Source organism: Cuculus canorus, chromosome 4 (assembly GCF_017976375.1).
Source record: "Cuculus canorus isolate bCucCan1 chromosome 4, bCucCan1.pri, whole genome shotgun sequence".
Taxonomy (NCBI): domain Eukaryota; kingdom Metazoa; phylum Chordata; class Aves; order Cuculiformes; family Cuculidae; genus Cuculus; species Cuculus canorus.
Window position 1 is genome coordinate 17,357,328 of NC_071404.1, and position 26,048 is coordinate 17,383,375.

General features: G+C 35.5%; 1 protein-coding gene across 2 annotated transcripts in view; it reads right to left on the reverse strand.

Annotated features, from left to right (window-relative positions):
• Positions 1-2,813: 2,813 nt before the first annotated feature.
• The window catches only part of TAPT1 (transmembrane anterior posterior transformation 1), a 48,839-nt gene continuing 25,604 nt past the window's right edge, over positions 2,814-26,048 (reverse strand). Inside the window, exons 6-15 of one of the 2 annotated variants that reach the window (XM_054066499.1) lie at positions 25,436-25,571; positions 24,463-24,560; positions 24,243-24,312; positions 16,852-16,932; positions 15,676-15,785; positions 14,023-14,082; positions 12,567-12,635; positions 10,999-11,075; positions 7,487-7,647; positions 2,814-4,911 (exon numbers count right to left, since the gene is read on the reverse strand). In XM_054066499.1, the coding sequence (XP_053922474.1) occupies positions 4,682-4,911; positions 7,487-7,647; positions 10,999-11,075; positions 12,567-12,635; positions 14,023-14,082; positions 15,676-15,785; positions 16,852-16,932; positions 24,243-24,312; positions 24,463-24,560; positions 25,436-25,571 (1,092 nt within the window). In that variant the 3' untranslated portion in view covers positions 2,814-4,681. The remainder of the gene's footprint in view (positions 4,912-7,486; positions 7,648-10,998; positions 11,076-12,566; positions 12,636-14,022; positions 14,083-15,675; positions 15,786-16,851; positions 16,933-24,242; positions 24,313-24,462; positions 24,561-25,435; positions 25,572-26,048) is intronic. The other variant, XM_054066500.1, reaches the window with a different exon arrangement.

Here is a 26,048-nt window from a genome sequence, read left to right on the forward strand (position 1 = left end):
ATTTTCAACAGGAACAGCAGATATAAGCATCTGTCAGGACTGCACTTAACAGGAACGTACTCTTTCTGATATTCAAAGCAGTCAACATATATATATATACTTATCACTGCTTTTGTACAAGGAACCAAGCACAGATGGGAAGAAACACCACCAATATAAAACCTGAGCTTTCTTTGAACACCAAAAATTGCTCTATTAAAAGTATACTTATCTTGCAACATTGCTCTCATAACACTAATCTAAAATTAAGAAGTAATTTCTGATATAAAAATGCAAAAGTAGTAAAACCAATACAATGTATAACACACGCAATGTGTTTGCCTATTCAGTACAGGATTTATTTAGCAAATTTACAATAGAACTGCACCATCGTGAACCCAAGGTAGTGCTGCTGCAATCCACATCTTTGCACAGGGTCAAAACCTCTCTATCTCTTTCCTGGATGCTTAACGTTTCCTATAGATCACCTCTAAGACCGAACTGCCTCTAATTAAAAGCAAAACTTTGGCTCTGCTTGACAGCATTCCTCTAGTACAAAGCAGGAAATGAATGGAAGAAATCACAGCATACACCTGTGAGGTACAGGTGGGAACCATATTTACAATAGGGGCAGATTTTATAATCTGAGATTATTTCATTGCAAACATGGCAATACTGTTTTAGGCAAAATAGAAATATTGTAAAAATAATATGATTTGGGATTTTTCTATAATTAGAGCTGTGATCTCACTAAAATGTACTTTAGTGTTAATGATCCATCTTACAACTTCTCTGTTGGCAGCGTTTCTTCTACATCAAAGCATAACAGATACTCATGTCCTAAAAAAAGTCAAGCTAGGCTCAGGCTTAGCTGGCATGACTGATGAAAGATACTATCCTCCTAGAGAAAAATAATTACAGATATGACACATTAGGTGTTTCAAACAGCATTCATAGTCTAGGCATGGCAAACTGCTACATACAGAAAAACTTACCTTGGCATACAGTCTCACTGCACCACTTCCACAGTGTTTGTTACAGCTCCTTTTGCAGCTGCTCAGTACTTACACAGAACTATTTGCTTCCTTGGAGTCAGCAAAACTAATGTAGCCCAAATTTCCAAGAAAAAGCAATTAGTCCGAGGAAGTTTTTAGTGCTAACTTTGTTTAGTAACTGTGAAGAGCATTTCTGAGGACATAATTACCCAAGGCTAACATAACTGGTACAACTCCTTGTTTATTCACAACAGAGTAGCCCAGTTTGCTAGACAAAATGTTGTAAGGCTTCAGGAGTTTAGAGTTTTATTACATTCATGCTATAATAAGCTGCATTCATCCTTGCTTACCACCACTGGCTTCAGAATTGTAGCCCAACTGCTAGGCTGGTGTGGTAGCCACAACTGAGTAGATACTGGCTTTAACAACAGTGAACTCAAGAACTATGCTGGCTTACAAAAAGACTTCTAATTGAATGCTTAGAATATAGAAAATTTTGCTCAACAGAAAAAGAATGCAAAGTTGAAAAGTTTCAATAAACTCACTCTAAATTAAGAGGCGAGTAAGTAAGTGTACTTGTGATTGTAAAACTACTTTGCTTGAGGGGAAATTCTGCTTGGCTGCTGAAAATCTGAAAGGCTTCAAAAGATTAATTAAATAATCCTACAGAAAACACGGTTGTTCCTTAATGCTCCCATAATGAATAAGACTAATTATGAATATACACTGTACTCAGTGTGTGCGTTTGGAATTAATTTGGCAACTGTGACTTTAGTTGAAATATCACTGCTTGCATCAGACCTGCTTAAATTTTATTTTTGGAGGGATTTATAAATTGAAGATCTTTATTTACTGCTCTTATTTATTTCACTAAGACAGGAGTTTTTCCAGAAAACCTAAAGAACTGTATCTATTGATGGAAATTTGGTGTTGCTGTCTTTTTTTGTTTCGTGGTTTTCCCCTCCTCAGCCACCTCTAGAGTTACGAGAGGACTACCCAGGGTCAGAGAGGAAGCTGTGACACTCTCATTAAAGATGCAGTGCTAGATATTCAAAGTATCCCCATTAATCATGAACAAAACCATGAGCACAATTAGAGAGCTCGGAGCAAGAACAAACAATGACTTCCCATGCCCAGCTGGGCCCCTACCAGACTTTCAGAGTTTAAGGGGAAATGTTGCATTTGCAACGCCTTCTACAACCAGTGAATCAGGTACACCTCTAAACAGCTGTGGCCCATAAGTCAAACTTACACCTACATGGGCAATGTAGGTGTAACAGACATATCCCAAAGCCCAGCTATACTGCTTTAGGTCTAGTTATCACAATCAAGTGTAAAAACAATGCAACAAAGGCCCCCCCGCCTGAAATGAGGACCTGGGCCATGAGTTGGACTCAAGAGCAGTTAGCTACTGCCGTTTAACTGCAATTGTCACGTGCTCCAGAAAGTGCTTGCCTAAGCCTATACTGCAGTTACATTCGCCTTTGCTGTGTAGGTGTAACTAGTCCAATTGTAGTAACTGGTTACATAAATGACAACTCCTTGATAACCAAGTATTTTTTGATTTACATGGCTTTTGTCTTTAAAAAAAATTAATAGGTTGGCATCGATTCCTTCTTCATAGAAATGGCAATAACTGCTACAGAAATAAATTGTAAGTAAAGCCACAGATAACCCAGTTCTTCTACACATTTGTGTCCCACATTTGCAAGAACCTTACTTTATGAAAATGGGAATTTAATACAGGAAACACACTGCAAGTCCAACAACTGCGAATACTAAGAAAGAAATGTTGACACTGTACTTTTCCTTTTTTAAACAAATATTACAAAATTGAATTTTATTGAGTTTCACACAAGATGCACTTATAAAATTGATACAGAATCTCATTCAACAGAAAAAAAATGAAAGCAATTCCAAGCTTTCTTTAGCAACTGCTAAATAATTCAAAAATAAGATACACCAAATTGACAGATACTCTGAATTTCAATGTGTGAACATCTCCAATTAGTATAAAATACATCAAAAACTAAAGAATTTCATATTTTCTCCAGCACAAGCTGCCTTCTTTTTACTGTCATCCCTGAACAGCAATCACAGATTTTGGCCGTTACTCCAGGTACTCTTGATGGAGAAGAGAGGCTGGAAGAATGCAGCAAGAAGTTCCCATTGGAACAGACCACGCTAACCCGTATGGCTATCTCATTACCAGGTCTTCTCAGACACTAAACTGTTCAACTGCCTCCATTTGTTATATTACTGTAGTTCTGCAAATTTCAGGGATTAGCATATACATCAAACTTTCACATGTGCATAAAGCAAATGAACTTTGGCTTCCCCACTCTGATAAATTATGAAATTAGCAAAGAGCAAATTTTGTCTTCACTTTTTTCAGCACTGAAGCACTTTTATGACACCTTCCCTTAGGAAATGAATCTAGTGCTTACTTGTATATATCTGAAATGCATTTGAAGTTAAAGCTGCGTTTTGATAACAATATATGAAGAATTTATCATTAACCGAAGGGTCTCTTCTGACAAATTTCCGGTCTAAGTTTTGTAGTCAAATTTACTCCGTTCTTTGTCTGAGGATTCAAAACCACCTTTCATTAATTCTCCCACAACCACATTTCACATCAGAAATTAAATGCATTGTAATGCTTAAAATGCTCTTTCACTGATCTGGGCACATCTACTTAAGCCTGGCTGAAACCAATCAGTTAAAAAAGAACAGTTGTGATTTGATTGTCAGTATGAGCTTTTATAGGCATGTTCTCAGGCAAGTTAATGTACAGATGTTATTTTTCTCAGAGATAACCCCAAAATTCAGTGTACTATTCTTTTCTGCTGTGTTAATGCCATACTTACAGTTCCAACACAACACTTGCTTGCTGCAATTAACACTGCCTTTCCTCAACATATATAAGTGCCTCACTGTTTTTTTTCTCCCTACAGCAACAAAAAAATCCTCAGCTTTTAAAAACAATTTTATAAATAATTTGCCTTGCAGGACACACAACACAAGAAATGAATATGCTTCATAACTGCCCAGTTAAGCAGAATCTTCAGTACTGTGATCTTTCCTTGATGTTCAGTATTTAGATAAAATAGTATGCAGTAAGTCTTTCATTTAAAAGCAAAATTTTATTCTGATTACAAGATTTTCGAGATACATCTTGAAAAGATTCTTTTGACAAGAATAACTATCTTGACTTACTGTTTTATGTACCAATGCTTTATGTGTTTGTTGATATAAGCACAAGTTCTGTATTCTGCTTGCAGATGTTTAACAAAACAATGTAATTGGAAAGGCAAGCTTCGGGTCAAGTTGTCATATATTTCCAGGAATATCCTTACACTGGAGGAACCTTCATGAAAAGGAATATGTTCTGGAAGCATGGTTTCATAACGCAGAACAGGATTATTCTTTTTTTCCAGTCTATTTTCCAGCAGTGTCATACTGCAGCTCTGCCATCAGGCTAGAGACTCATAAGCCACCACCTTTTCCAAGAGGCAAGTTAAAGATCACTTACTTGACCTGATCAGGTACCAAGCCAAGTTACTTGCAGAAAGAAATCATTACTTCTTCCATTAATAATTTAAGTTTTTAAATAAATATTTATGTGCCTTTTTTGGCAACTGTCCACTCTGGCAGCATCTGCTGTCCCAACAGCTCAGTATCCTTAGCACATCGATTAAAAAAATATCTTAGTCAATTCTGTTTCCACAAATAGTAAACCTGTCTATCTCCAACAAGTCTTTCTTTGAAGACCTGTGTTTTAATTCTGAACTGTCTTGGCTTATATCTTTATCTTCTCCGTCAGGAGTTGTCAGAAATTGATCAGAATTGCTTGTTACAAGTAAAGACGGAGCATTCTCCTTCTGATGAACAGGCTGACTGGTAACGGATGTAGCTCCATTTTCATCTGCGGAAATCCCTGTTGGAACAGAAGACAATTACAAAGATAACAATGAATTTAACACAGACATACTGATGCATCTGTAACATCTAGATTCATCCAAAGCTGTACTGCAAGTGCGCTGCATCAAATCAGTAGAAGCACAGAAGAATCCTTTGTGGAAACCACTACCTTTTCTTAGTTTTACTATAACAGACATAATGTTATTACTTGGTAAAAGGATAAAGTTCAGATAATGAGTATGAGCATAAGCAGCAGATGTTAGGACACACACTGTGTGTTTTTGGTTTGTCTACACATTTTTGTTGGCTTACAAAAAATGATTTTTGACAGTCATCGTGTGAATCACACAAATATTTTCCACTGAAATGAAGAAAAGGAATTCCTTTAGCAGAAAGGCTACATCGGCCTAATCCTCTACACAGGTACAATAAACCTAGCTTCTGTAGGGAGAGCTAATAAATAACTCATGCACTGCTACACATTTAATACCACTGGCTCCTAAAGCAGTTCTATTAAAGATGTCTATTTTTATTACTGCCTCTTACTCCAGTGGAATTGAACACTGGCTCTATTAACCCAAGATATTTCTAAGTAATAGCTGTTTATTGTTTCTACATTTTGTTAAAACATTTAAAGAATTAAAAAGCACGAGCAAATGACAAGGAAATAACTTTTTCTTATTTACTACCTCCTCATAAAGGCTGAGTTATTGTTCTAAAGGAATCTGAAAAAAAATTACTAATATGGAGAGTACTGCAGTCCTGCCCAAGGGTACGTTATTTGTCAGAATGGCAGCACTATCCAAATTACTATAAAACTTCTTTCTGAACAGCATCTCTTCACAGTATACTGTCTATTGCTTAGAAGGTACATGGATTACTCTCTACAGTCTTATGCAAGTCAAAGGCACTAAATTTGAATCAAGAAAGGAGATAAATAATGCTAATTGTAGAACTTTGTTACAAAGGTAAGTATTTTACCAGAGAAAGCTGCTCATCCTATAAACTAGAACTTCCAATCTTCAAGAGCAAATATAATCATATCCTTCAAAATTCTAAACTGTTTCTTTCAACAAGGTGGAAACTCTTTGGGAGATAAATTGATTTACATTAAAGCTGATAGAAAGTAGACCTGCTTAATTCCATCACCTTCATTCTAGTAAGAGATCGGTTGAGAGACTGTGTTGAAAAAAAACTGTAAGTGGGGCACAGTGATTAAGCAATGTTGCAGAGCCCAGCAGTAACAATGCAAATGCACAGAAGCTGGGGGAAGGTAAAATCATTATTTCACATTATTGAGGTGTCTAGTAAATACAGAGATGTTACAAGGTATAAACCCTCAAAAAAACTGTTAAAAAGTTGAGCTTTTTCACCACCCATGGAAGTTAAGAACATTCCAAATAAAATCAGCAAAAGCTTTTTGATTGCTTCTTCTCAATGAAAATCTTTCCATTTGCAGAAATAAGTAGGTCTGTTGACTGACCTGGTAAAACTGCTGCTGCTTCAGCTAAAAATAGTCTTCAAGATCTATGTACTGTGAGTTTAATAGTCAGTCTAACTAAGCATGAATTAAGTCTCTTATCCAAGTGTAGTACTAGAATCCTTAACTGAAACATTATCATTACGATAGCAGTCATCTAATGAAATGCAAAAGACATTCAGATCAATTCATATTACATTCTTACAACTAAAGCAACTATGAATTTGAGCTATTTCAAAATAAACTCTTGTACCAAGTTTCTACCTGTTGTGATTTGACACAGATAGAGATTTATGACTCAAACTCAGACAGATTCTTTGCTACTGCTGGTAGACACTATGACAACTAATAAGCACCTTATGTTTCAAGCTGTTCAAGTCTTTGGCAAACAATAGAGTTAACACAATAAAAGCCTCGCTGTTAAGTTCTCTAGGGCTCTCATTGAGCTCTTCACAGAGGAAGATATACAATCCAATTCAGTTGACTGGAATAATGAAGCTTTCATGTCACAGGAATATAGTAACGCCCTATTCCAATTATATATTAACTGCTAATGCTGAGGACCTATAGAGGAAAACCACGCTGCACAGGCTTGAAATGAAACAAGTAAAAGACCTCCTGAAATCCCTATCTGGATTTCATAAAGCTCTTCATTAACATGTTCATGACAATTACAAGTAATTACACCTATTGTGTGCCATTTTTACATTAATTTCCATAAGAAATGCATAGATTTCTTCTTTATTAAACTTCGGTACGGTCAGGGATGATGTGTAAATATTTATTTATGTGTGTAGTGACATGGCAGGGAGGATTCAACTAGATGAACTTCAAAGGTCCCTTCTAACCCAAATCATTCTATGATTATGATTTACAAACAGTTGTACTGCTGTTCTGATGTTTCTATCACCTCCCACATATCAGGGTGGGATCTTATCAGAGAGATCAGTATTTATAACCAAAAGAAGATGAATGAACTAAAAGCAATAATAAACGTCCAGCAACAGAGTTACTGTGCAGCAAACAATGTCATACATCTGGTTTACACTAAATTTAGTCTGAAAGCAATTTTCATTACAGCTGAAAACAAAACAAAGCAGTTATCCCTTACCTTGGGCAGATTTAAACATGCTTTGCTGTTTGCCAGCTGGCTTCCCTGGGGTGGCAGTCGGGATAGGATTGAATAATTTCTCCTCCATTTTTGCTTCCTTTACATATTGACATGATTTCCCCAGTAATACAATACTGTTAAGGACTTTTAGAGATATTAACCTGAAAAAAAATTAAAAGGAATTGTTTCCGTATTTACATTAGCATATTAAAATAATTGCATCTTATTCATACTGCAATTACTCATACTAGAATAATTGCATACGGTTACTGCTGTCTTGGAAGGATTAGCTAACAAATTAAATCCCTTCAATAGCAAGATCAAAAGGTAATTTCCTTCTCCTGTAATTTCTTTCAGATCTAATGCTTAAATTTTTTTTAGAAGACATCCAGAGAAAAACATCCAACTTTTATCATAGTTAAACAAAAGGACTACAAGGACAGTTAAGCAGCCATTTAATATATCAAATATTTAAATACAGAGCTTCAACAGTACAAGTCCAAATTAAATGCACTACTGCTAAAGCTGTAACGTTAAAGTGTGCCCAAAGATCACTGGACTGTGAAACAAAAAACAAATATCTGGCTTTCACAAATTACAGGCTAATCCTAAAAAGTCCTTTTTCATGTCACAAAAACCCGTCTATAGAATTCAATAAAACCAGAGAGGCAGTGCTGCATTACTATGACAGCACAATCCAGTTGATGGCAGATTCCTTTTCTACTACCACTAATTTGCAGCACAAACTTCAGCAAATCATCGAAGCCCCTTCTATACCTGTCTTCTCATTTGAAGAATAATATGGTTTCATCTACCATCAAGTGCTTTGAGATTTGCAACTCAAACGAGCTTTGTAAAATCTACGTAAAATCTAAGTTCCATTACTAACATAAAATGACACACAGACCATTATGACTTCACTCTAGAGGTGAAAGCAGATGTGAAGCAGCTTAAAGGTCAGTACAGAACAAGAGGGAAATAGTGATCTCTGTAGGGTAACTATAAATATTCTCCACACAAATCAACCTATGCACCAAAAGTGAACCAAATGCAGACTCTAAATTCATCCTCCACGCTGAAAATCCATATTATTATGCACATCACTAACAGACTAAAAAGACGACTGGAAGTGAGCATTCACAGATATATGGAGCAGGTCTGACTGCTCAGACCCAAGCACATTTCAGCAGCAGCTTCACTATCTCTCACTGCATTAATGTAATCAGAACTTGTCAAACAGAAAAACAAAGTACGCTGCACTTAAGGAAATTTTATTCAATGCACTTAGTTGTAGAAGAAATTTAGAGAAATGGAAGAATGAGCAGAACAGACCCCTTTCAGTACTCAGAAGAAACTGACATTTTAGTATCCAAGCAACCACAAAGAAGATATTTTATACAAGTTTAAAGGAGTTTTATCAGGTTATCAGGACAGATTTTTGTTTCCAAGAGTTAAGAAGCTCGTCTCCATTTTTGATAAGTTTTAGAGGTGTTTTTTCCTTTTTTACACTTTTTTTTTTGTAACATGCTTCTGTTCCGAGAGAGTGGTGTTTACAGCATAATTTGACTCTGATGTAATGAGATCAGCAGTTGTAAAGGCCACTAATTCAACAGTTTACTGTATCAGTTCCAGCTTCTCATGGAAAATTTTATGTAAGGGTTTCTAGTGATTCTCCTTTACTCTTTTCTTCAAGTCTATCCCAGACTCAAATTTCTAACAATATAAGTTTCAAGATGTTCAAAATCTGAGAAAAACAAAACTCAGGTTTCATATGCTGGCCAAGACTCTTTAACAGTGTAACTTAAGAGTATTACAGTTATTAAATATCAAAACAAAACAATGTCATCCACATTAGAGTCTCAAGCCTTTGCCCAGTTAATTGTTTCAGATTTTATCGCATTGTTTCTCACATATCTATGCTATACTAATCTGATGAAAAGCTGAAATTTATGTTCTGAACACAAAATACTTGAAAGATGCAAGAGGTGAATTAGCTCTAAATCTGAGATCATGACAGAAGTAAAAAAAAAACCCTCTTCTCACTTTTCAATAAGCACAAAATAAACCAAAATGTATTTGGTCTTGTGACCTATGCCTTCCAAGAGCAGCATTTAATCCTTCATGATAATCACATTACTTCTTCCTGCCCTCCATCCTCCAAGTCTCAGAGACAGGGAAAAATCCAGGAGTGGGCTGCAGCAATGGAATAGCAGAGAGAGAGAAATGTTACACGTATTGGGGGAAAAAGGAAAAAACACTAAGCAAATGAAGGTGCTGGGCTTGGTGTACCGCAGCTTGACTGTGGTGATCAGGGGCTGGCGCTTTCAATTATATAGAGCTGACTTTAGGGAGAACATGGGCAGAGCATACAGCACACTAGAAAATCAAAGTAAGGCACAGAGGAATATCACTAACATTTTAATATTTGGCCTATGCACAGTATCTCAAAGTCCTAGTCACCCGACACTAAAGAGATGAGTCCACTGATGTGGACTAACTACGTCAGACCAAGTTCTACTTTTTTGCAGATCAAGGTCAGATTAGAGATGGGAGTCTAGCCATTTGTAAAAAATGTGTAGTAATCCCATTCTTTTCATAACGTACTGCAAAATGGCAGCCTCCTCTCTTCCAGGGTATCTGCTGAACCACTGCTGCCCCAAATCTATAAGTCTTTTACTTCTCAAGTCTTGCTGCCCCTTCAGTCACAACACAACTTGGTAGGGAATTGGAAGAGAGAATCCCACAATACTGTAGGCAGCTTCTCTGTGCTGCAGCAATTTGAATCACTTAATTCTTTATGACTAATTTTAGGAGAACCCCAATATCAATCTGTACTGAGAAACAATAAATGGTGACACAGTTCAGTACGCAGCTTTCCTAGAAAGTGGTCATTCCTATACAGTCTACAGAAAGTACCCCAAGAAAGGCAAACTATATTGGATTTAAAGTACAACTAAATGCAGGAGTGATTGCAAATAGTTTTGGAAAAAAATTGCCATAGAACATTATAATTCTTAACTAAGATTACTGACTTACCCACCTTTCCCAGAAAGGCGAGTCTTCCACCTACTTTTTTAGTCATACAGCACTTTCCTAACATGAAGAAACCTTGCATTTAACTCAGAGAGAATTCGTAGTCTGCTCAGAGCACTTAAACTGCTTATTTTTGTTGGCATACTGAATCTTTTGGTTTCTTTCACAGAAAGTTTCATTCCTTAGAATTCAATTTCCCCTTTTATGCAGTTATATGGTGCTTGTCTGTCAAATTCTTTCAATCATTTTTCCATTCATTACTTTCATTACTAAAGTTACTTATTGAGAGCTATAAGCCCCCAATGCAGTTAGAGCACCCAGGGACCAATCTGCATTCTCAATTTCAGTTTATGAGTGTGTTTTGTTCTACAGAACAAAAATTGTATTTATACCTATACCTAAAAGTATTAACAGAAGCTTTTTCTCACATATTTGATCAAATAACAGTAAATACTTTTCAATTGTGTGCATTTACTTACCCACAGTAGAACAGCACAACACAAACATAAGCTAAGACTCCTTGTACTTTTATTGAGCTTGTTACGACTCTGATGAGCTGTTTTAAGGACAAAAGTTAAAACAGAACATGTAGCACACAATTATTAATAGGCTATTTTACTAGACATTTCTTATTTGGTAAACTCAAGACAAAGTCAGAAACAGTTATTTAATAGAAGTTTATTGTATTCTAATGTTCCCCTTGGTAGTACTAACAGTTCAGGATAGTGGTTTGAATAAGTATTATGCCAGTAGCCAGTTGCAACTTTGCCAAAACTACAGTCTGATATTTTTTGCTTCACCACTGACTTCAAAGTAGAATACAAGTGAAAAAAAGCTCCCCAAAAGTCAAGGGCTAGAAGCAGAGTTAACAGTTTCTGAGGAAAATGTCAAGAGATGCTGATGCAGTAAAACAGAATCAGTGTTTCGCATTATGCTAACATTCTGAATACAAAATTGCTTTGTAGACTAGGTGCATGAATCCCAAGTTTCACTAATAAGCAATCCTGAAATCTCAGAACTTCAGAGTTTCAGAGTTAGGGTTCCAAGTTAGCAAAGCCTTTCATTTTGTTTTACGCCAATTACTATCCAGGATATAATCAGAACACAATTAACTTGAAAAAAATCCCAACATTTCAATTGAATTCTCACTGTATGTACTTTACTTAGCTATAAAACAAATCATGATTATGATCATAAGTTGCTTGGGTTTGGTTTTTTTTTTTTAAATACTGGATAAAAAAACAGGCACAACCTTTTTATAGTATTTTTCCCCCACATCTATGGGAGAACATTACATCTAAAAATAAATTCATATTCTTCCAGGAAAATTATGAATTAGCAACTTTGCTGGCAAAGCAAGGACACATTCCCAGTACTACAATAACTATTGTTTGTCTACGTGTGCATGGGGAAAGTCAGAACAGATATTTACAAAAATCATTCTGCAGTAGTTAATTCAGAACAGACAGCAAGTGTACTAAATCCCAATAATGAAGTGATTCATTTTATAGCAGCATGTCTGTGTAACAGCATCAAGTATTTCAGAATCATGCATTCTACATCAGCTCAGAAGCTCAGTGCCTTGTATAAAAGAATACTTAGTAATTAAGCATACCATTAGAGGGACAATCACAAGGACTCCCATGCAAAACCTAAAAATACTAGTACACTGCTGCTAACCTTCTGGCAACCAGCTGCTTTGACTATTCCAAATGAATGAACAGGATAATTGCCAGAAGGAATAAATGTTTAATAAGCACAGACATAGTCTGGTTCCACTGTTGTAATTCAAGTGCTTATAAATTCTATAAAATATATATATATTCTATTTTCAATGAAAGGCAGATGAACAGTAAGACATCCGTGAAGTCATAATTATTATGTGACACAGGCTATACCGAAATGCTAACTCAACCTTGCAGCAACATTTCAGTTAGTTAAGGTGATCATTTCATCCTCAAAACATCAAAATGAAGTAGCTATCTCACAGGTATATATTCTCAAAGAGATTTATCGACTAAAAACTGATAGGAAAAATACAACTTACTAAAACAGCCAGTGGAAGAGGAATGAAACCCATTCTTCTGGAAACTGAGTCACTGTAATCTGTATACGCCTTGGAGAAAAAAAAAAAGAGGAAAAATAAAGTACTTACGCAAAGGAATAAAGAAATGAGCTTATTTTAGCTTGGCACACCCTCTAGATAAGAGCCTCTAGATAATCTTTGCTAACCAATACAATACTGGTATAAAGTGTACCTATTCACATTTTGAAACTCAAATGCAGATAGCTGTAATGTCAGACAAAAAAGGTAATACTACCATGACCAGTAAGATTAACTACAGTGCTATAAATCATGAGCAACTGGAAAATAATAGAAGTCTGTATATTGAAAGCAATTGAATCCAAATGTGCTATGATATTTCATCTGTAGATTATTACAAGCTTAGAGACCTTTTTTTATTAATTTTACTTTGATCCTCAAATACTGTACAGAAAAACCCATAACAGGGGTAAAAGAACAACTATCCATCACACTAGCACTTTAAGAACATTCTACAAACATTTATAATTAGTCTTTATAACTGTGCTAAAATAATTTCGAAAATACGTTCACCTTTGAACTCAAAACATAACTACTTTGCCTGACAGGTTTCAATGCTGTATTAAACATCATGCCAAAGTTAGTGCCTATATGATGCTACCTCACTTTCCACAGAGGATCCTTAGGAAAAGTAATGTAGTTTTTAGAACTAATAAACTGTTCTTTTAATTAACAAACTCTTAATAAATTATTTGTAATTGAAGGTGTCTAACTACTCTATGAGGTATAACAACTGCATTCCTATCAATAGGTATTAAACGTGCCCAAGAAAACTACATAAATTTATTAAAAAAGTTAAATTAATAATTAGAGCTCTCACTAATAGTTAAAAGACTTATCTAGGAAAGGTGTACTGTCAATAGTTTTCCAAAAAGCAGTATTAATGAAAAACAAAAGCAGTCTGAGTATTCTGTAAACAGCCACGCCGCAAGAGTAACACACATGGTACAAACATCCCTGTATGTCTGTGTGTGCTGTTTGTAAAGAAATAAAATAAATTCCTAAGGAATACTGTATTTTGATTCAACACAGTTAAAATAATGCAAAAAGAACAGTAATTTAAAACTATCTCAAGAAAATCTTGTTAAGCTCACTTACTTTCGCCTATATATTTCAAAAATATCAAAGCTGCTACAACCATCCCCTGACTCTGAGTGTATATGGATGAGACTTCTCAACAATATATTAGATGAAGCCCAAACTAACCTGAACAACTCGATAAAACCAAGAATATAAATTACAAGGAAATATTCCTGTTCCTTTATTAGCAAAAGTAGAGCAGAGTTTCAGTTCTGTAGGATTGTTAACACCTCTGTACGTATTCAGCTATTTATTCCAGTATCCCCACATAGCAATTTTCTTAGTTAATGGAAGAAAATTACTTTATTTTCAAGCTTACGTTTTTCTGTCGACTGCTAACAAGGTCAAATGCAAGACTTGCTCTGTATTCACTGTAAACCTGGAAAATATCCAGCACATCAGATGTGTGATTAATTTATCACACTTTACAAAAGCAAGAGAGATATTAATATTTCTTTAAAAATATTATATACACTTATGCACAGGCTGAAGGAGTCAAAGTAACTTTTCTGCGGTCTAACTTCACCCCTCAATATCTGAGCCTATATTCTGACAATAAAGTAACTTGCAAATATATACACAACAAACAACATTGTGCAATATTTTAAGAATTGAATGAGACTTTATAAAGTATTCACTGAATTTGAGGACCATCAGAAACACAAAGTAAAAGAAATTATGTTTACCTTTTTCCCCACAGCTCACAATATGTTTTAAACTATAGGAAAGGTTGCACTAGGTTCAAACTAAACAAATAAGAGAGCTTACTTATATACTAAGGATGTGATCCCATGAAAGAAAGCAAATTGTATCAGAAGATGAATGAAGCTTTTCTTTCTCTTTAAAACAGTTCTGCATAATAAAACAGTAAAGCATCTATTTCAAGGCTAAGCAGCAGAGTAATTTGCACTGCAGGTGTTTACAACTTCTGAAAAAGTCTGACCCAGCAACCATAAATTTTAAGAACTTCATATAAAAAATATAATTTTTGTTAAATAAACCTTGCAAAACTGTAACTTGCTACCCCCATCCTCCAGCTGTTTCAGCACATTGAAGCATGCTACATTTTCAGCTATCATGACTTCATTATTGTTCTTTTCCACACTCTCCATATGAAAGTAGGGCATGCATAAATGCCTCTGGCATAAGGGAGCTTATTAAGTACATCCATTAAATTTCCTTCTACACCACACAATGTAGTTACTTTTACAGATGCTGAAAAAGATAGCATTTCCAAGTTCTGATCTCACTTCCTGAGAAGTGGATTTAACAGTGAAAAATACTAATCTCTTCACACATTTATTAAGTGCATATTGTGTGAATTCAAATGCCAGACAAACAGCCAATGTACCTTGCCACAATACAGGAAAAGCTACCGCATCTACTACTTCAAAAGAAGGACTGCTACATATATACATATGGCCTAAGAAACTTCAGGAGTGGAAAACTACCATAAGGTATTTCATTAGTTTTCTAGGGACAGTGGAAAAATCTCTCTGATTTCAGATTCCACCTTTAACACACATGCATGAACAGAGATTAAGCTGCCTCACAGCATCTGTTTTTCCTAAAGCCTGAATACTAACCTGCAATCTATTCTGTTAGGAAACAGTACAAGCTCTGTCTAGACTGCAGAACAAGTAACTTTCTGTCAATTTAACTAACGAATACTTCACAAAAATAATCACAATTCACATAACTGGCAGATATCATGTGAACTGTTACACAACATTTTCAATAATTTATGGATCTGGAACTACTAATTTAGAAGCAGAGGTGTTTGTTCCACATTATAAAGATCTTCAGAAGTATATTGTATCAGGAAATTACTAAGCTTTCCCAAATGATATCTCAAACATGAAAATAACTATTTTTACATTTTCTAAACAAGAATAAGCTTTACTATTTCAAAAAATTAGCAAAATAAACTATGACTTAAAACAGCACTCAGCATTCCAAAGGTGATACCTACATCTGCTGTGATGTCATTGAATTTTGTTATAAAGGCATGTTTCACAATATCCACCGCAATTTCTGAAGCAACTACCATGCACACATCCGGAAATAACACCCAAAGATGATCTGAAGGTTGGGAAGAAACATGTTAGGCCAATTAATTTGATGCCATTATACAAAACAAAGATCATGACACTCTTGCTCAACAGTAAAAAATCCTCAGGCATCTGAAGAGTCTATAACTCTGCATCACCACCAAGCATGCAGTGTGCAATTTCTTGCTTATTTCATCGCTGTTGTAGAAAGTTATCAATACTGTACAATCACACCAGAATTATGATCAGGCCCTAAAGCCTTTACTTCATAAAGCTTTACTTCTACTAGGGAGACAACTTTGCTAGACAAACGTTCTGTATTTGTGAGGAATAGACCCAGCATCTGCAGTTTTAGATGTGTAAGGTGAACAGGCTTTACTGGAACAGGCTGCCCAGGGAGGTGGTCGAGTCGCCTTCCCTGGAGGTGTTTAAGGAACGGGTGGATGAAGTACTTAGGGACATGGTTTAGGGAGTGTTAGGAACGGTTGGACTCGATGATCCAATGGGTCCTTTCCAACCTTGTGATTCTGTGATTCTGTGAAATTTAGGTAATTTTAATAAATAAATTTAGACTGATAACATTCAAGCACAATATACCACACAGATCAGGGCTAAAAATTATTGAAACAAAGTTTTAATAAAATAAAATCCAAATTTTACTCAGTACTTATTCAATATGGTATTAATATCCTAAGTATAATCAATATTAAATTACGAATGAAAGTTTTTACATACTGTCTTATTACATTTAAATCTCAGTAGTCCCACAAAATAAAATTTTCTAGAGGATCCTTCATCCTCAGTGCTTCCCAAGGAAAGGGAAGGGTTGGGAAGAAATCTTTCAAGACAATACTCGAAACATAACTACTCACATTTGTAGCATAAGAGCATATACTTCTAGGAGAAAGGACAGTCACTCTTACAAAAAAAACAGTAATAGTAAAATAAGAATCTAAGGTAGCTAACAAATTAAGATTCCTCAATTAAATGTCCTGGTTACCCTTATCTTTCAGACTGAGGAAAGCATCAAGAGATACAGTTGTTCATAGCAAAGGAATTTGTAATTTTGTATTTAATTTTTTTGCTAGCTTACTCACCTGGATTCCATGAGAATTGTTCCATATTTCTTAGACATACAATTAGCAGCAGTACATAATTGGTGAACCTCTCCTTTATGTCTATTTAAAAAGAAGTAAGTTGTCAACTCCAAAGAAACATTTATTTGCATACATAGATATCTACTTAATAAATGATAAAATCTCAGAATAAGACTTCGATTAAACAGTATTTCCCACAAATTATTTGATCAGATTTGAAGAGAGGAGATGCTAAGAAAATGTTGTGGCCTGACCAGGTTCATGCAATGCTGCATCAACTCAGGGCTCTCAGCGTCAGAAGGGACATAAAATTATGACTTGCTATCACCTTTTCTGATACGTTAATAAAATAGTCATCTTCTTGATAAAGTTTTTGTAGGATTCAAAAAGAACCAGCACCTCTTGGTGCAAAAATGGGAGACAATACACCTGTCATTTCAAGTTACTATCAAAGCAAATTTCATTTTTCATGGATCATGGATACCCAAATTGCTATACACTGGGTCCAGTAGTAAGACAGCGGGGAAAAGCACATTTCAAGACAACTAATACACTTTATTGAGAAAGTTCCTACTAGTCTTTCACATTAGCACCTTAAAAGGGAACAGCAGGATACACCAGCTCAGTTATGAAAATCAGAAGAACTGTAGCACAAAAGCAGTCTGACTTAAGACAGTCGTACAACTTGCCCTCCCAGACTAGGCAGGGTCCTTTTTTCCACTCTGGCACCCTGTCTCCAGAAATGACCCACACAGCTTGCGTCAGGAAGCATCACTTTTTAAACATATTAAAAAAAAATCCCTGAAATTGTATTACTGAAAATCAGGTAAAAATTAAATGTAATGTCACCACAAATTAAACAAGTCTAAAGAAATCTTTTTAGAAGACCGAACTACTATGAAAATCTGTGCAGATATTGTTATGGCTCGTTACACATATTAATAACTGTGACAGTAATGTCTTTGTGGGCAATCCATCTCCAAATCCAAAGGGTTCATTTCCTTAAGCCCCTTGAATATTCTGTGGGGTTCTACCTACTGGTTTTAGGACACAAGAAAAAAATGTTCAGAAGAACATACAAAGACCAAAAAAAATTTGACTTTTAATATGCAGCTTCCATCTTCTGACTACACACCAAGACCAATGTTTATGGCTGCAGTTACTATACTCTACTAAAAAGAAAAAAATAACCCTTATTTTAAAAAAAAGAGGTTTCAAAGGCTGGCAGGCCTGAGGAAAAGGAGCAAATAGAAAAGAACAACTCTTCCAGGTGAGGTGAATGAAAAGCGCACAGAATTCAAGAAGAATGAGACTGTATGCGCACATGTTAAAAAGCATATTTTGGGGTAAGTAAACTTATCCCTCTATGGCGTGGGGAAGGGTCAAAGGAAGCATAAGTTTCCAAAACCAAACAAGTAACATAAATATGGCAGAAGAAGCAAGAAAATCCTTCAGTAAAATAAATTTAAATACCAGAAAAATCAGGACATCAGTGAAGTCCTAACGCTGATTTCTTGGCTTCCTGCTGATAACACTCCAGCAAGTCTAGTACATGCTTCTATGCTTCTGAATCCACCAAATACTGTCCATATTACCAGAATGCAGTATTTTCCAATAAATCTAGTTGAGATATCACTTGGCACTTGACCTATATTCTCTATTACACTCATTAGCAACTTGAAAGTAATCACTGAGTTCTCAGACATTTGCACAAAATCTCAAAAAGGTTTCATCTTAGATTTCCCACACCGCATACTTCCACACTGCCATGACACATCATTGAACAGCAATGCTTACAAGGCACAGATCCCATCTTCAGTGCTTCTCAAGTGGGAAGTAAGAACCTTAATTTAGGCCTAAACATTAAAGCACGTCAAGCCAATCCTTCAGACATCTTTTACCTGCAGAGTATTTGTTAGGTCACCAGTCAACAGTATTAAATTGAGAAGGGATGTCTTTGGCCTTAATTCTCCTCTTGTGGTATAATAACAAACATTTTTCCCCCACTAATTTCTGAGACTGGATAGCAGCTTGACACCTATTTTTCTCCTCTGCTCCTGTTCTCACCACCACTCCTAAATTTCTTCTCTCTGCTGCAACAGCTGTTCAAAGCTGCTCAGCAGGAGAGGAATGAGAGTGACTGCTGTTCTTCATCCTTCTCTCTCTCATCAACCACCCGGCAGAGACACAAGCAACAGAGAAAGGGTATTTTACAGCAGCTTCAACAGTAAACCCAAATGATTCAGAAATTTGTTTCTTTTCCCACCCTCATGGACAAGGACAGAAAAGGCTTTGGGATATCCAAAACAACCAATGGCAATCACTCCTATATCCCAATTAACATTTCAGAATACAAAATATGCAACAATAATGTTCAATCATTTATTATGAACTTACTTGATACTATATATGTACATGTATTAGTTTTTTAAACAGGTGAGGGGCGTTTCCTGTACCACGTACTACCATTTCTTAGATGATGTGGTGAACTAAACAAGTGAGGCTAAATCCCTAGATTCACACTTACGGGTATCATACTCTTAAAGAAGAGCAAAGGGAAAGTAAATTATGATATCTGTGAATCTAGGGAAACCATGACAAGCCACCAGTGTTACTGCTCATTATAGAGACGGTAGGTACTGTCTATATACTACTTGTCCTGCTAAATCAGAAAAGTGTGAAGAAAAAAGGATCTATGTTCTTCATTCTCCACCATGACAATCCTTAATACTGATATAAGCTATTTCAACTCAGCTTTGAACATATCCCAGAAAGCACTGGTGATAAACATATCACGAACTGTTTTTCAGTTAGAATACAGCATAGCTTCAATGACCCTTTCCATTACAAGACAGGGTTAAATGACAGCCAAAACAACAGGCTGAGGACATTTCAAATGTTCTTCAGCTACCTTGGCAAGCACACTATTAAGACATTTACTTTCTCGCTGTTTATGCTCCTATGTTTTGAAGAACTGGTGCCCATCATTAATTCAGGTATACTTATCTCCCTGCCTGGTGTCATCAGCATATACCATGCACAGACCGCATTCTAATACCATACTTAAACACTACTCTTAAAGGCTGGCCCTGAACACACATCATACTATATGCTCCTCATATACACAGTCTTTAAGCTATTTTGAAAGATAACTGGTGGTGCAAATTACTTTTTTTATATAAGTACATATTTTCAGTTTCCTTTAAAATATGTATTTCAGTATATCAGAAAGGGAACAGAAGAATCAGACCGCCCAAGACTTAGTGCATGCGAATTTAGTTATCATGTGCTAAAAACTAACCACAACATACCTTTTTCAATGAAGATAAGTCACGCGTGCCTATTAGGGTGGTCATACGAATTGAAGTGGTAAACATTTATTTCAAACCCAGTAATATGCATACTGTCAGAAATGCAATTTTTTTCCTCTTGGTTCTGGGAAGTAAAGCCCCAAAAAGGACTGCACATAGCCAAATCAAATTTTAAATACTTTTGCCCCAATCACATCAACACTGCCATTCCAACTTGAATGGAATTCTATGCCATACTAATAACACTTTCTGTCCTTCTAGAAATCCTTCAGTTTAAAGGACCGACAGCAACCGGGACAGGAAGTTATTTGCCAATGTGTAACAAGGTACGATCACTTTTAAAAAAACATGTATAAGACTACAGAAACAGATGTGATTGGAAATAAAGGATGATCCTACTACAACACTACATCTAGTACAGACTAGTATAATTAATTCAACAATATCTAAACCACTTGATTACAGAACCTATTCAGGAAAGTCCTGAACTCTGAAGAACTTTGGTAGTTTGCAGTAGTAATCAACAAGTACAGCGAGATTCTAGGAAAAGAGTTACAGAAGTGGCACTTCTACTCATTTGAGTAGAAAACATTCTTTAGAACACCCAGTTATTCCCTTCCAGATTCCCTGACACATCACGGAGAAATTCTTAATTAGGAAGGAAAAAAGATATTTTGATCATTTTAAACCCTCTGTATATATGTTTAGATAAAAAGCTGGTGATAAATCAGTGTGCACAAGATCTTTTGGTTTACCTCTCAGCAAATACTAAGTAGCTCCAGTGACAACTACCCCTTTACAAGGGACCAGGGCACAAGAGGGAGTCAAAGACTGAGCAAGGAATCATCAATGACACACTGATCTACCTTGAAGGTACTCTTGTTCTCAAATCTCTCATCCTTAAAATGAACAATTGGGTTAGAATAATATTTAAAAAAAAACAGAAGTCATATGAGAAATCAGTTTGAATTCCAGAGACCACAGGTAACAACAAAGGCTGTTCAACATACTGAGCAAAACCAAAGACACCGATAAATTAGTAGGAAAGCAGAAAGAGCAGAACGAGGGGCAAGTAAGAAATTATAAAGAAAAACAACCCTGAAGTTCCTAAAGCTTCAGAAAAAAAGTCACATTTTTGAGATGGAAGAATTAAAAAACAAAGAATAATCTGGCCAAACAGCCAGCTGAGGCAAATAATGTAATGCACTACATCTAATGTACTTCTCCACATGAGGTACAATTGCACTTTGTGAAAAATTGTTTAGTTTAGAACACAGTTTGAAATTAAAATAAGACATTTAAAAGCATAAAGGAAGGTAGCATGCTGAGTTTACAATAATGCCAAAAAAGCTTCTCTTTATAATTTTGGTCTCTTTGTTCAGGAATCCTGAACCCTACCAAATTAGCTTACAGACACCTATTTCTAAAAGAAAATCTAGTACTTCAATTTAGGGAAATACTTCTTCCTGCTACAACAAACGTAAGATTTGTCTTATGCACAGAAGTCTTTCCAATAGCCACAGTATTTAGTTTGCCTGAGTGCACATAAAATTCCTAGTAAAAGTCAGGGTGCAAAAGTACTTTTGCTGCAGCTGACAAGTCAAAGCTGCAGGAGCTGGTATGGTTGACATCACAGATTTTTTTTTTAGCTACAACCTCAAGCAGCTATACAGATTTCAAGATCTCTGTTGACTTCCTACATGTAAATGGTAACGGTTTAGGTTTTATTAGTTAAATCGGTAAACTGATGTCTATCTCATGTCTGATCAATTAGTCTTTATTAATAAGGTTCACAGTTCTTTTAGTCCTGAAGTATTAATGAATAAGCTGTCACAGCACAATTTTAAATGGCCATACAAAGGTGAAAAGAATCACTGACAGTAAGTGCAGAACTGGAAATATTGGGAAAAATAGTATAGCCACACATCAGTTTCCTATCCACAAATGAGTGCTGACACAAAACCAAGCGAAAATAATTCTATGATTTTCAGTTTTAAGTGCCATCATTTAGCTTGATGGCACCGAATATCCCAGTGCCTTACTACATAGCGCTTTCAATACCATGCAGAGCTCTGTGAAGTATTTCAAAGCACAGTATAGGACATCTTAGAAAATACAACTGAAACAGTACGTTTCTGTTTTCATGCTTCTATTCACAAGATTACTTTCTTTTGAGTTCTATTTGTAGTAAACTCTCTCAATTCAAAATATCTACTCTTGAGGTCATTGATATCTTATTTTTCTGCTAGTTTACACTTTCCTTTTGATTAATACGTTACATAAGTAGGGAATTTCACCTAGTCATGACAAGTTCCTCAAATGCCTCTATGAAATTGACCTCATTCCTCCCCTACCAAGAATTAGTACATTTAGCTTCTGGGTACAAAACGATACCTTTTCACTGAATTTAAACCATGTGTTTGAGACAACGGTAGTATTTTGAGTAGTCCCAGAAAAGGTGGGGCAAGGAGGCAACGCTATTTATAACCATATTCAGAAACAGTTCCAGGAAAAGTTATGTTTGAAGGGAATATATTAGCTTGTTTTGTGTTCTTTTCTATGTGTGTACTCACCTGCTCCCATCCTCACATGGTATAACAAATGGCATCACTTTTTCCACCAAGATAAAGCCAGATCAGATACTGCGACTATGGGTCTTCAATAATAATGGCTAGAAATAAAGTATTGGCATACATCTCTTCTAGCTTACTACTGCAGGTGCTTTCTATGGAGGCAATTACTAGCCATTTCTAAAAGGACTCCTTCAGTTATTTTAACATTTAAAGCAAAAAAGGGGCCTGGCTGTTTTTCAGTAGAACAGCTAGGTGCATACTTGTAACTATTTTCTGTGAGTACTGTGATTAATAAGGGAAAATTTTAGAAAACTTATATATGTTTTCTGTCAATATTTTAGTAAACATCACTTCTGGATGTTCTCACCGTAAAGTTACATTTTTAAGATTAAATGTATTTAAGTATTTAAACCTTTGAATCAAAATTACATGATATTAGCACTAAATAAACACCTTATTAATCCAGCTGGGAAGATCTGAGTATTTAAAAACTTGTGTGAGGGAGATTAAAATTTAGTGCTAAGTTTTCTGTTATGTGATATATTTAATATTTTATGTAGTCTTTCATCAAAAGCATCACAAAACAACTGCCATTTAATATTTGCACATATCACTGCAGTTTGCACACGAATTAGGCAAAAATCACATTAATAGTCAGAACTCTAAACCTGAAGCAAGCCTGCTGAAAGTTTTATTCTTGATAAAAAAATCCAAATAATCTGCTTTTAAATAAGCAGCTACATTTTTTTTTCTCTAGTACAACCTTAAGGTGCAGTCTCCTATTAGTTTTGAAACCAAGAATTCAGAATATATTTCAGATGGTCGATAGCAGGGTTATAAAGGACCTCCATGAAAGGATACCTACAACAGCTTTTCCTCACGAGACACACTGAATAAGAATTCCCAAATTTCATACCATGAAGTGAAACAAGAAGCGCCAGAAGCATAACTTGTTTCCTAAGTACCCTCTACTATTATTCTGCTAGAATGCCAAAAGTTAGTCACCTCTGACAGTTCCTTCATAAGCCAGCTACTTCACTGCTACTTTTTTTGGGGGGGTGGGGTGAGGAGTATCTCAAGGTCCATTCTCACAACTGCTAAACAACGAGCATTTGAAGATCCCTGTCAACACAGCACACTACCAAGACAGCTTTTTGAAAACACAGACGACTTCAGAAACTTCGAAGCATGGGTATTTTTAACATCATGACTATCATAATTTATATCTGGAGTTAGTATTTAATAATAACTTTAGCACACATACAATAGGGTTTTTTAGCACCTCTGATAAAAACAAGGCATTAAAAGGAAAACAGTGTTCCTGGCGGCAGAATCCCAGTTTTGTCCTACTGAACAAAACAGTAATAGGGAAGATGAGGAATTATAGTCAGAACACTCAAAATGACCATGGTAAAGCTGTATTATAATCAATATTAAATAAAACACTGCATTAAAAAAATCAGCTTCTCACTTCATATTTTCTCATGATTAGCACCACTATACATACCGCTATTTGACATTTGGAAAAGATTGTTCTTCTCAAACTTCTTGAAAACACTTCCTTTTATTTCAACGAACTGAAATTTTTAAAAACAGTTTGTCAGTTTTTATTGATAAAATGCTAATACAAACAAAGCTGATGATCAAACCCCATGCAAATTGACATACGATACACAAAGGACACTGAGTAACCTTTAGGGTAGCTATAAATAAAACTACATACTTACATTATTGGACATCATGATAGTAAGCAGTGATTTATTGTGGGAGTTGAAGGCCACATTAAGGGTTGTTGCTTGAACCATTATAAGAATAGCATGCAGGACTACAGATAGCAGGGTTAAGGAAGCATATTTGGATAAAGTTTTTCTGTACACATTACTGAAAATCACCAAAACTCAAGTTTCCTATTTTGTTTCCAAAGTTAGACAACAAAAATGTTCTAACTCCCTGTCTACTACACTTGCAGCAGGACAGTACTTAACCTGCATAATATAACCACAGTGCTTCCTAGCATGTAATAATTATGTTGACTCTTGTTATTCTAAAAGAGCCCAATGATAGTCAAGAGAAAAAGCAATGTAGCACAGAGGAAAACGTCATCTGACATAAAGAAAGATTCAGAAATAGCCTCAAGATTTTAGAGAAAAAAGGGGAAAGTATTCTAAATTCTACATTCATCACATCTGTTGGAGTACCTAACTCTCTGTAAATCATTTTCATCAGTTTACTGTACGGTTACCTTACACCAAACTCATCTGCATCCTGAATATGCACAAATTCATCCCTTCATTTCAAGAAAATGTTTTCAACCTAGGTGCCTGTAACATTTCACTAAAATTCCACTGTCTTCAAGACTCTGTGACCAAAAATACTCAAATAGAAATCAGAAATCAAAATTTCCATGAACTATCCAAATATCGGTTTTCATTTTGTAACACACTAGGTATTAAAAAAGTTTGTCTACTACTGCAGGAAAATACCATTATGAAGGTCTTTTTCAAGCAGGTTAAAAGAGGTGGTTTTTTTTTCCAATTAATTTTAAAAACCTGTAGTACTGGCAATCTTACTTTGAAAGTAAATTAACATTGCTTTAGGAATACTATCGGTTTTTCAAATACATTAAAATAAAATAATGCAGAGCAATTATTGTGCAATTTAATTTACAAAATTTTGCAATTTATTGAAGAAAAAGGATACAGACATATAGCACTGCCATGAAGAAGTGAGGAATCACGCCTATGTGAGCTCTTTTTCTTTCCTTAGGTTCTGTAGCTGTCCAATAAAGAGCATCCAAAATATCTTGTCCAAATGAAGAAAACAGACGATCAGCCACCTAAACAAGAATAACTTTTTACTGCCTTAAGGCAATATTTTTCTCTCTGACACTTGAATATGCCACTGTAAGCACAGCTCAACCTAAAGAAGTTTCACATATTTATCACTTTCCATCTCTTTTTCAATCCATTTCTACTCTGGATTTCACAGAGATAATATTCATTTTGTATACTCAGCAATTTACTTTCCCTCTTGAATTTAATATCCCCTTTTCAACAGTATTTACAACATATAACCATGTAGTTTTACCGTAGATGCTTCCTTGGAAGACATCCAAGTACTTTCACCTTCAGCCTTTGACAATGCAATATACACATCGCAACAAACTATCCTAAATGTTTTTTCCCATCTCTCTAAGTTTAATAGGGGAAAAAATAATAAGAAGTGAATTTCAAATGTGTGACAGGGTGCACTATAAGCTTACAGGAACAAAAAGTGCTGAAATTAGATTCAGCCGTACTGTTTCCTTATATCT